This window comes from Hemitrygon akajei, chromosome 11 (assembly GCF_048418815.1).
Source record: "Hemitrygon akajei chromosome 11, sHemAka1.3, whole genome shotgun sequence".
In the NCBI taxonomy this organism is placed as follows: Eukaryota; Metazoa; Chordata; class Chondrichthyes; order Myliobatiformes; family Dasyatidae; genus Hemitrygon; species Hemitrygon akajei.
In genome coordinates this window covers 155060019-155073218 of record NC_133134.1, presented here as the reverse complement: position 1 = coordinate 155073218, position 13200 = coordinate 155060019, and the positions used below count along the sequence as shown (strand labels likewise).

General features: G+C 34.4%; 1 protein-coding gene across 3 annotated transcripts in view; it reads right to left on the bottom strand.

Moving 5' to 3' along the window:
* The window catches only part of LOC140736160 (translocating chain-associated membrane protein 1-like), a 118445-nt gene that overhangs the window by 28856 nt on the left and 76389 nt on the right, over positions 1-13200 (bottom strand). For all 3 annotated transcript variants that reach the window (XR_012100897.1, XM_073062025.1, XM_073062024.1), the window contains exon 6: positions 1369-1453. Coding sequence is in view for 2 of the 3 variants with exons in the window: in XM_073062025.1 (XP_072918126.1) it covers positions 1369-1453 (85 nt within the window). In the remaining variant the exon portion in view is untranslated. The remainder of the gene's footprint in view (positions 1-1368; positions 1454-13200) is intronic.

Here is a 13200-nt window from a genome sequence, read left to right as displayed (position 1 = left end):
CTTTCTTACTCTTTGATCAACTGAGCAGCTGGTAGACATGTACAGTTCAACTTTTGTGCTCAAGAATCTCTGAACCAGGCTACTGAAAAATTAAAACAGGTAGCTTCAGTTTCCAAGACACAGTGTATACTTTTTCACTTCCAACATATGATAGTCACATTAACTTAAATTCTGAGGTTAGGTAGAAAGGCCTAGGATTTTCAATTGCATAAGTAGACTGTGAAGAAACAAACTAGTTAAATCAACAGTTTGTTAACATAAAGGTCTAGAAAGTTGCTTGTTCACTGATGAGTATTCTACCCACAACAGCACTGCCATGCAGTGTTATCAGGAGGCAGTTGGGTGGGTGGGTGGGGGAAGAGAGAAACATCCCAGAAGGCAGGTCAGCGCTATAATTTTAATTATTGCACCAGACTTTTTAAAATTAATAATGCCCTTATGGAACTTCAGATTTACCTGGTTCATGGATGAACTAAGCCTTCCACAAAAAGCTCACTCAATAATACTGAATAGCATACCATCCTGTAGTCCCGATAACCTTGTTCACTTATCTTATATGGAAAGACACTACATGATCATTTATGAATCAACATGAATGTCTAATTCCTGTCGAGATAAATCATGATTAGCAGAAACTATACAATAAGCACAAGTAATCACTACTATATATCCAAGTTTACTGCCAGCAAGAGCTGTGCAACATATCCAAATGAAGTACAGAACCATCAAATGAAAAAGTTGAACTTCACACCAACTCAAATGCATTGAACATGAAGGCAAGAACTAAATAATATCCTATGAAAGGTTTCCTGCAGTTGCTGTGCTGATCCCCAGCATAATCACCTTTACCTCAACTTTTGTTAATCCTTAATTTCACCCTTCGGCCTCAGACTTAGGCTGGTTGAAAGGAATATTGTGTGAACACTCTTACATGATACATCACAAATGCCCTGAATGAAGATTACCAAAAAGAGATAGTTGAGAAAGCCCGAAACGAGCCACAATACTGATAAAGGAACAGTCACAACATTGATAGTTATTTACTTTATTAAAAAATATATACTTGCAGCTTTAAAAATTAATGAAAATAAACTTTTAAACCAGCAAGAAATGGAGTAGTAGAATTTGCATTCGGTTCAAGATTCTTCTTGAATATTAAAGTTAGCATCTACTGGGATTCGCATCAGACACTGAACACTACCCAACAAAAGGAATCTGTAGCATTAAAAGCATTCTTAGCCAGTCAAAATTTTATTTTCAAACAAGTCCTTTTTCTCATTCCATATTAAGTATACAAAAGTCAAATATTCAGTTGATGCATTTAGTTTTAAATACTAATAATGTAAAATAATATCAGCATATAATTACCTTTCTAACTTTCTGAAAGTAGAGCTCTGGTAACGCATGGAGCCAATAGGCAATCTGGCAAATGTAGAAAAATTTCACCTGAAAACTGAACCAAATATATTGTTAAGTACCAACCACAAGTTATGTTAATATAAAGTTCAAGCATGTTAGAGTTTCTACAAAACAAAACTGAAAATTGTCTAGCACTTAAGTGGCTAACAACATTTTTTGCCATTTATCAGTAGTGTCTAAATTTTGACCAATGCTTGTGGCACGTAGCGATGGTCTTTCTCCATTAGCTGAGCTGTTGCAAATGGTACAGAAGTGGTACTTTCAATGATACCTTCAAAAGCAAACATTCTCACTTCTGATCTTATGATGGTGTTAAGGCTAAATAAAGCAAACTACCATATAACAGAGTATTACCGTAGATTCCGGACTACAGAGCGCACCTGATTTTAAGCCGCTGGCTCTAATTTTAGAAATAAAATCATTTTTTTAATTGTAAAGGCCGCATCGGATTTTAGGCCGCACCGGATTTTCGGCCGCAGGTGTCCCACGTTGTAATATGAGATATTTACACAGAAAGATATTACACGTGAGGATTTTTTTAACTTTTAATTAAATCCATATGGTAACAAAAACAAATACATATTGCAAATGCTTTTTTTCGAACCGTGCCCGTACGCGGCTACTTTTAAATATACGTTGCGTATACTTCTTTACTGAACAACATTCCAATATCTCCTAACGACTGGTAAAAAAATATATATATTGCAGCCTACCAGGAAAAGTTATTGATACCTTTAACTTAAAAGCAGAGTTCGCTCAGATCCAAAGCCGCTCGCGTAATGCGCTCCCCCCCCTCCTTTCCGTTTCATCGCAAACGGCATTTAAAAGCAGCGTTCGCTCGGATCCAAAGCCGCTCGCGTAATGCGCTCCCCCCCTCCTTTCCGTTTCATCGCAAACGGCATTTAAAAGCAGCGTTCGCTCGGATCCAAAGCCGCTCGCGTAATGCGCTCCCCCCCTCCTTTCCGTTTCATTGCAAACCGGCATTTTCCCACAAGACACCGCGAAACCGGGTGTGATGTCATAGCATCCCGCGATGTAGTACAGAAAACAAATATAGTTTAAACTAAGTAGGCAGCACAATGCTTCGAGTGTTTTCCATGTTGATGAGGGTGAGTACAAATGACTGATTTACAATAATTTAATTGTGAAAGTGCGCTTGATTTATCGTACAATTTCATTGGACCTCTGTGAACTACTCATCAATTTTATTGGTCTACTGTTACGAGGCAAAATGTTTACGAGGCGGCATGAAAAAAATCATGCATTAGCCGCTTCGGATTATTGGCCGCAAAGTTCAAAGCTGTTCAAAATGTGGGAAAAAAGTAGCGGCTTAAAATCCGGAATCTACGGTACATTAATAAAACTACATTACATATCCTTTGTATACTTAATTTCCTTCTGTAGTAGCCAAGTCATCATTGCAAAACTAGACTCTTGACCAAGGCCACTGTGAAACTCTAAATATTAAACAAATTCACTGATATATTTTCTCCACTTCAAGAGTGGCACAACCTATGGAGTTGATGCTTCTCAGTGCCAGTGGTCCAAGTTCAATCTTGTCCACTGATACTGTCTGTGTGGAGTTTGCATGTTCTCCACATGACCACATTCTCCACATGGATTTCCACCAGATTCTCCAGTTTTCTCCCACATTCAAATGAGATACAGGCTAGTAGGTATTAACTGCTGTAAATTGTCCCTCGCACACTGGTGAATGTAGTGGCAGTGCTAGGGTCTGATGGGAATGAATGGGAACATAAGAATAGCATTGAATGAATATAATTGGGTGTTTGACAATGGGCATAGACTTTGTGGGCCAAGAAGCCTACTTTCATGTAAAGACTAAGAACTGCTTCTTACTCTAGACAACAGCTAACAGTTTTGATCAAATTGCAAACTGTAACCATTTCTTAGGACAGAAAAATTACTGTAAATAATCTGATATAAACGTTTATCTCTGATTTTCAAGTTTGGGTGAGAGAACTGGCCTTAGCCCCCAGAGACTGCAAAGCAAAATCACCTAGAACTCCCAATAGTAACAATTGTGAACTTGAAAATGTACATACGTTGAAAATTGTTCAGGTCATTTGTAATGCTTTGAGGATAAACAGCATTTTCAAAATTCACATCTTGTAAAAGAAAACGACCTTCAATTGAAAGTAACCTTCATAACATTAGATAAGGAAAGAAAAACACATCCAAAACAATTCTTGAAATATTTGTACAGAAGAAAAACAATCGCCATCTTTAAATTGTCCGGTCTATCTTTGAAACACAAAGAAATCCAAATAATTACTTTTAAAAATCTTTACAAAAGCATACAATACCAAAAAACATGATTAATTCATTTAAATGCTGCAAAAAAAAATTCTAAATGGTTCAAACTTATTACAGTCTTCAACAGTTCTCCCTCTATGTCTTCAGAAATTGAAGCCATCCAAACCAGTCTTTTTCAGAGATAAAAATGTATTTTACGGTTAAGCCTTCTGTAACCATCAAATCTTCCAATCTCATCACTCTTTACACCACGAGACAATCAGGCCATTATAAATCATTCAAGCTTCAGCTTCGTCATCGGATGCGTCATGTAAAGAATTAATAAAACTCAATGCTTCGATTGGATCAGCAAAGATATGAAAACCAATCTTTTTAACAAAGAGCTTTAATTTCGCTGAGTATTGAAGTAGTAGGAAGAGCTTTTTTTTCATATGCTGATTTCATTGCAGTTGCAAATTCAGCACGCTTCTTGACAATTTCACGTGGAAAGTCTTTTTTTTTTAATTGCGTTTTTCTTCCCCCCTCCCCTTAACCCCTCCCCCCTAACTTCCCTATAGAAAAAAAAGAGAAAGAAAGAAAAAAAAGAAAGAGTGCCTGGAAGATCTCCACATGCTCCATGGAGTTCGTAATAACTTTAGTGTATATATTTATTTCTTTCCCCAAGTAACCAATTGTTTCATCTTCAGAGCACCTATATATTTAGTCCTGTCTTTTGTAAATAAGGGCACCAAATTTTCAGAAATGTTTCATATTTATCTCTTAAATTATAAGTACTTTTTTCTAGTGGAATACAGCCATAAATTTCTTTCTTCCAACAATCTATACTTAAATATGTATCCGATTTCCAAGTAACTGCAATAGCCTTTTTGGCTACTGCTAGTGCAATTTTTATGAATTCTTTCTGATATTTATTCAGTTTGGGTTTCGGTTTTATCCCTTCAATATCACCTAGTAAGAGTAATATTGGATTATGAGGAAGTTGTGTTCCTGTAATTTGTTCCAGTAAAAGTCTTAAAATTTGTCCAAAAAGGTTGAATTTTAGAACAAGACCATGTAGAATGTAAAAAAGTACCAGTTTCTTGGTTACATCGGAAACACTGATCAGATAAATTTGGGTTTAATTTATTTATTTTTTGTGGTGTAATATATAATTGATGTAGAAAATTATATTGCACTAATCTTAACCGAACATTTATTGTATTTGTCATACTATCAAGACATAGTCTTGACCAATTTGTTTCTTCAATTTTAATATTCAAATCACTTTCCCATTTTTGTCATGACTTATGGACTCCTTGTTTAATTGCCTGTTTTTGAATCAAATTATACATACAAGATATAAATTTTTTAATCTTTCCTTTTTGAATTAAAATTTCTATTTCATTAGATTCCGGCAATAACATTGTTTGACCTAATTTTTCTCTTAAATAAGCCCTTAGTTGAAAGTAACAAAAAAAAGTGTTATTCGATACTTTATATTTATTCTTTAATTGATCAAATGACATTAATATACCCCCTTCAAAACAATCTCCTATATATCTAATCCCTTTTTGAAACCAATTATATAAAAGTTGATTATCCATTGTAAAAGGAATAAGTCTATTTTGAATTAAAGATCTCTTTGCTAATAAAGATTTTTTTGTCTCATCATCAACATTTATCTTATTCCATAAGTCAATCAAATGTTTTAATATAGGAGATTCTTTCACGTGGAAAGTCTTCAAAAAAAAACAAACTTGAATTCTGATAATGAAAAAGTCTTTTTTTCCTCGCAAGCTTAATAATACGGTCTTTGTCTCTAAAGAGAAAACGTACAACAATATATCTGTTTTCACCTTGATCCAAAGATTTTAAAGTGCCGATTCTGTGAGCCATTTCGATATCTGAAAGCTGTAAACAAACCTCCGGAAATAAAGACTGAAACATTTTTGCGAAATAATCCAGTGTGTCGGCCGATTCTGATTTCTCTTTTAATCCAACAATTCAAATATTGTTCCGACGTGATCGAGCTTCGAGGTCAACGATCCGTTGTTGGGCTTTTTCCAAACGAGCAGTAAGGTCTGCAGTAATTCAACTGACTTCTTTAAGATCAAGGCTCAAAGAGTCGACCTTTCCTTCAAATTTCTCTTTTAGTTGAGTTATTTCAATGCTGATATTGCTGATTTGAGATACTAGTCTCTTTACCCAAGGGGGTTCCTCCGAGAATTCTTCGATTTTTTTAGACTTTCCATCACCTGGGTCTGGATTTCTTTTGGCGCTTCTGAGAGTAGCCATAATTATAACTGATCCCACTGATTAAAATTGAAATTTCAAAGTTTAAATCGGAAAAGGGAGAGATTAAAGACGGACAAGAAGCCACAGTGTCTTACATGTCTGTAACCGGGAGGAGGAGTCTCCTTCCAAGTTAATTATATTGAGATACATGACGACTGTAATGAGATTTATGTTTGGTAGAGGGAGACTTTTTTTTTCTCTTTTTTTTTAAACTTAGGCAGAGTTTGTATCTGTACTGCATCTATGCTTTTCTTGGGGCTTGCGTCGATTGATATCGACTTGTTTCTGGGCTTTGTAGTTTGGGTGGGATTTTTTTTCTTTTAACCATTATGGAATCCCGGAACATACGTCAATTATTTTTATTGTTGTTCATCTCTGCCATTTTCGACTACCTTATCCTGACATGTGTCTAACTATTGTTTTTAGATACAAAGTTCCATGATTATATCTAAACAGCTAAATGTTTTAACTTGGAATGTTCGCGGCAGGAATCATCCTATTAAGCGTAAGAAAACATTTAAAGTTATTAACCGATTCCAGCCTGATATAATCTTTGCTCAAGAGACGCATATCAGGTTATGTGATAAAAATCGATTTTTTAAATTTTGTAAGGATCCTCAGTTTCACGCAAATTCCCAGAATAAAACTAGAGGTTTCTATTTTTATTGATTCTAATATTCCTTTTAATCAGGAGGATATTATAGCTGATATTAATGGTAGATTTTTGATTGTCAAAGGAATAATTTGTAATAGGAAAATGGTTTTGGTTAATATTTATGGACCAAATGTTGATGATCCTTCATTTTTTAAAACTGTTTTTGCTCTATTACCTGATTTAAATGAATACATGTTATTAATAGGTGGTGATCTTAATACTTGTCTAAATCCTTTAATGGATAAGTCATCATCCAAATATCAACTTCCTAATCGTTCTGCATCACTTATTAATTCCTTTTTAATTGATTATGGTTTAATTGAGATCTGGAGGCATATGCACCCTAGTGATAAAGAATACTCCTTACTTCCACATGTTCATAACAAATATTCGAGAATCGACTATTTTATAGTTGACCCTCGACTTTTATTCAATGTTCAGAAATGTGAGTATGATGCGATTGCTATTTCTGATCATGCTCCTTTAAACTTAATAGTTGAACTGAAAGATGTTGTTTCTACCAGACCATTTTGGCGTCTTCCAGAACATTTATTACAACGTTCAGAATTCATTGAGTTTATCGAAGCTCAGATAAAAGAGTTTTTTTCTCTCTAATAATATAGGAAATGTCTCTAAGTTGGTAATTTGGGATACATTAAAAGCTTATCTACGCGGTCAAATTATTTTGTATATAGCTAAACTGAAGAAACAAACAAGATTGGAATTAGATAAAATCTCTAAACAAATTAAAGAATTAGATAACATCAATGCAATCTCTCCAAATATTTCATTTAAAAGAGTAGAATTACAATCACAGTATAATTTATTACTAACACATCCTATTGAAGGATATTTGTTTAAATTGAAAAGTCAATTTTATATCTTTGGGGATAAAAATAATAAACTCTTAGCTTCTCAATTAAGAGCAGCCAGAGCTAAAAGACAAATCTTAAAGATTCGTAAAAACAATGGAGATATAGTAAGTAATCATAAGGACATTAATAATACTTTAAGATTTTTATTCTGACCTTTATAGATCTCAATTTCCTGCAGATTCCTCTAAAATGAAGGCTTTTCTACATAAGATTAAATTTCCACAAATTTCTCTTGAAGATCAACAGATGCTTGATGCTCCAATTACCGAGCATGAAATTCAGAAAGTTATTTTATCAATGCAATCAGGTAAAGCTCCTGGACTTGATGGTTATTCAGTGGGATTTTATTTAAAAATTTGAAAGGTTACTTTCTCCGTATCTTTTGGAAATATTTCATGAATCCTTTGAGAAGGGTAATTTACCTTCTTTTTATGAAGCATCTATTTCCTTAATTCTTAAAAAAGATAAAGATCCTGTTGAATGCTCATCATATAGACCTATTTTGCTATTAAATGTGGATGCAAAAATTCTCTCTAAAATAATGGCTAATCGCTTGGAAAATATTTTAACTAAAATAATTTCTATGGATCAAACAGGCTTTATTAAAGGCCGTTATTCTTTCTCTAACATTCGGAGATTGATGAATATTATATATTCTTCATTATCTAAACAACCTCAATGTGTTATCTCTCTCGATGCAGAAAAGGCATTTGATAGAGTTGAGTGGCCGTATCTGTTTAAAGTAGTAGAAAAATTTGGTTTTTGTAATAATTTTAATAGATGGATTCAAATGATTTATAAGAATCCTATTGCCACGGTTATTACTAATAAATGCAGGTCTTTTTTCTCACTTTCTCGTGGCACTAGACAAGGATGTCCATTAAGTCCTTTATTATTTAATCTTGTATTGGAGCCTTTAGCTATAACATTACATGAAGCTAAAAATTTTCATGGTATCTCTATGAATGGAACCATACATCAGATTTCTCTTTATGCAGAAGATCATTTGGTTTTTATTTCAAATCTTGAGGAATCAATTCCTAATCTTTTAGAAACACTTAAAGATTTTGGTAAATTTTCAGGATATAAACTTAACTTGAATAAAAGTGAATTGTTTCCATTAAATGTCCCTGTTAGTATATACAATGACATTCCTTTTAGAATTGTTAATACATTTAGATATTTAGGTATAATTACTAAAAAAATATAAAGATCTCTATAAAATGAATATAGTTCCTTTAATGGACTCCATGAAACAACTATTTTCTAGATGGAATCCACTTACTCTTTCTTTAATAGGTCATATTCATGCTGTGAAAATGATGATTTTACCTAGATTTTTATACATTTTCCAAAATATACCTATCCTTTTTAACTAAAAAAATTTTCGATCAAATTGACTCTATTATTTCTTCTTTCATTTGGAACAATAAGAGACCAAGAATTAATAAGTATCATTTACAAAAATCTAAAAAAGATGGTGGACTTGCACTTTTTAATTTAAGACTATTATTGGGCTGTGAATATTAGACAATTATGTTTTTGGTTATATTGGCTTGATAAGAACCAAAAACCATTATGGGTTGATTTGGAATTAAAAGCTGTTAAACAATTTCATTTAACTTCAATTTTAGGAGCTCCATTACTTTTACAGCTCTCTAAAATTCCAAATTTAAATCTCTATCCGGTTATTAAACAATCCCTACGGATTTGGGTTCAGTTTCGTAATTTTTTAAATTTTAAACAATTTAAGTTATCTAGTTTTTTTATATCGAAACTTCTCATTTAAACCTTCAACAACTGACCCCATTTTCTTTCTATGGAAAAATAAAGGAATTCATTCTTTTACAGATTTATTTTGTGATGGTCGATTGATGACTTTTGAGGAGTTAATTAACAAATATTCTCTCACTCATACACATTTTTTGCAATATTTTCAGGTTAGACATTTTTTACAACAATATTTACCTAAGTTTCCATATTTACAAGAATCTAATTTGTTGGATATCATTTTGAAATTGAATCCCTTAGTGAAAGGTTCCATTAATAGAATTTATAATTTATTTTTGTTACAAAAAGAGAACCTATCACTAAAGATTAAACAAGATTGGGAGAGAGAACTTAATATGACCTTTGTTAATGAAGATTGGCTTCGAGTTTTGAAAAACGTAAATTCTTCTTCTGTATGTGCCAACCATTGTTTAATTCAATTTAAAATTGTACACCGTTATTACTTAAAGGAAAGACTATCTAAAATATTTCCTAGTATAGATAACTATTGCGATAGATGTAAAGCTGAGGTAGCTGCTTTGTCACATATGTTCTGGTCATGTTCTATATTAAAATCGTTCTGGAAATCTTTATTTTCTACAATCTCTAAAGCTTTGAAAATTAATTTACAACCTAATAGATTGACTGTTCTATTTGGAATAGTTCCACATCATATTCAGGGTATCTCATTTTCAGATCAACATGTTATCGCATTTGTTACACTACTGGCAAGAAGGGCTACCTTATTAAAATGGAAAGATATTTCTTCCCCTACATTAATTGAATGTTTTTCTCAAGTGATGTTATGTTTTAGTTTGGAAAAAATTAGCAGTAGAATTTTGGATCCTCGATTTGATTTTGAGAGAAGATGGGGTTCTTTTGCCAAATATTATCATTTAATTTGAATTAAGTTATATGGAATCCTTCCAATTTTATTTTTTTTATAAATATGAAATGGCAGTTGATGACTTTTTTTTATGTACATTTAGATGATGGTCAAATGTATTGCTCTAGGGGGTTGATTCCTAATGGGTGTTTTTTTTTGTAGTTAGTGGGTTTTTTTCCTACTTAGATGGGGTTCTCTTTTTTCCTTTTTCCTATATATAAATTTTTTTTTCCATTTTTATATTTTAAGATCAGTTTTTTCTTCAGCTTTATTAATTGTATACATATTAATCTGCTGAAGTTTTGTACCATTTTATAGCTGTTGAAAGATTATAGATCAATAAAAAGATTCTGAAAATGAAAATTCACATCAAGGCTCAAGATCAAAATTGGTTAATTAAGCGATGGTAACAACAGAACCATTCCATTGTAAATGTCTACAGAAGAGATTTATCAGGATGCTGCCAGGGTATGAAATCATGTCTTAAGACTTAGTGAGAAAAGGTTTTCTCTTTGGAGCAGGGGAGGATGAGAGGCAACTTGACAGAGTCAGTGCGGATTGGAAATAACCTCACTACAATCACCACCAGCACACTTCAAGGAAGCATGCTTAGCTTTCTGCTCTACTCTCGCTACACCCACAGCTGCATGGCTAAGTACAGCTCAAACACAAATTTGCTGATGACACAGCTTTGTTGGAAAATTTTAGATGGTGATGAGGAGACACATGAGTGAGATAGATCAAATAGTTGAATGGGGTTGTGTTACATATGGCAACAATGAATATAGAATTGAGACAGGGTTTTTTATATAACAAATAAAACATTTATTAAACACTGCTCAAAAAAAACCCAAAAGTACACAAACGACTAACTTAATCGGAAGTCAGCTGCTATATGGCAGCTCGAACAGTTCTTAAAGCGATAATGCAAAAACAGTTCTTAGAGTGATAATGTAAAAAGTCCAAGTGATTTATACAGTCAGTTAGGACAGACTTTCCTAGAAGTGATAAATTCTCTTACGATGTGACGTTACTGCTGATCCCAGCCAAAGTATGCCTTGCCTGAAGGATTTAAGATGAAGAATTTTAAACGGCTTAAAGTCACTGACCTTTTCCTTTTGGTGAATAACTCACTGCCCAGGTCCTTTCTGCTCTTACAGCAGGGACTATAGTGGGTGCTGATTACCAATTCCTTCCGAATGAGGATCAAATAAGGTCGAACCTGTTTTACCGCCAACAACCCCAACTTTTCTCGATCCTTCAGCTTCCCGAACTTTGATAATTCTTCACTCTCCAACTGGTCTTTAACTGGCAGTGATTTTCAGAACTGCCGGCACAACAATTCTTACAGTAGAAATTAAAACTCCACTTTAAAACGAAACTGCGTCATGAAATCAAATACGCAGCAGAACGGAGTCACTGAAGACTTAAGCCACGAACTGACCTACATCACAGGGAGGAGTTCTCCTTTTATACCCTGTTGAAAGAGGCCATCACATGACCTCTCACTGGCAGGAAAATTACATCACTCCACCATCACATCATGCCCAGCAGAGCCTCAATTACATCATGGTCATGTGACAGTCACAAGATACCCATGGGTACGTAACAGGTCGCAACAACAACCTTGCACTCAACTTCATTAAGACCAAGAAATTGATTGTGAACTTCAGGAAGGGGCAGTTGAGGAAACACACCAGATCTCATCAAGCAATCAGAAATGAAAAGGGTGAGCAATTTCAATTTCCTGGGTGTCAACATCTCTGGGGATCTATCCTGGGCTCACCATATGGATACAATTACAAAGAAGGCATGACTGCAGCTATATTTCATTAGGACTATGAGGAGACTTGGCATGTCATCAAAGACTCAAATTTTACAGACATACCATGGAGTGGATTCTAACTGGTTGCATCATAATCTGAAATGGCAGGGCCACTGCATAGGATTGGGAAAAACTTAAGAAATTTGAAAACTCAGCCCGCTTGATCATGGGTACTAGCCTCACCAGCATTGAGGACAGCCTCAAAAGTTGATGCCTCAAGGAAGCATCATTAAGGAGCTCCATCACCCAGGACATACCCTCTTTTCATTGCTATCATCAAGGTGGTGGTACAGGAGTCTGAAAACACAGACTTAATGTTTCAGGAACAGCTTCTTCTCCTTTGGAATCAGATTTCTGAATGGACACCCTCTCTCTCTTTGTGTGTGTGTGTGTGTATATATATATATATACACACACACACACACACACACACTTAGCTGCCATAAAAACTACAAATTTCACAAGATAGCAAGAGGTATAGGTAAGACACTTAGCTTCTTTCCCCCCCCCCCCCACCCAAGGCAGTAATGGCCAATACCAGAGAGTATCTGTTTAAGGTGAGTGGAAGGAAATTTAGGGGAGATGCCAGAGGTAGACCATAATTTTGCAGGTGCAAAAATAGGCCATTCGGCCCATTAAGTCTGCTCTGAGGTAGCTGTTTTCATCACACACACGGTAATAGGAAGCTGGACTACATTGCCAGTATAGTGGTGGTTGTAGAGGCTGATACAATGGCAACTTTTAAGAGACTCTTAGATGGAAACATGGATGTAAGAAAAATGGAGGTTTATGAACTGTGCAGGAGGGAAAGATTAGACTGATCATGGAATCAATTTATGTAAGTCACCACATCGTTGGCTGAAGGGCCCATACTGTGTTGCAAGTTCAATGCCTGTATTAGATTTTTGAAAGGTCAAGGAATTGGGTAAATGACACAGAATAGATGAGACAAGACATGGGGCAGATGACTATATTGAACAGTGGGGCAAGCTTGAAGAACTGTGTATCCCACTCCTACTTTATGTTCTTATGCAACATATATTCTCAGATATTGCAAGTTTTAAACATGCACATTCTTGTGATTCCATTAGCAGGTTACCAAAGGCAAAGAAGAAACAAAATGTTCTTTCTCATTAAGTGATGAATTTCATATCCCTCAATTAGACTTTGTCTAGTTTTTCCTTCCCTCTATAACACAATGCTTGCTCCAGCTAGATCA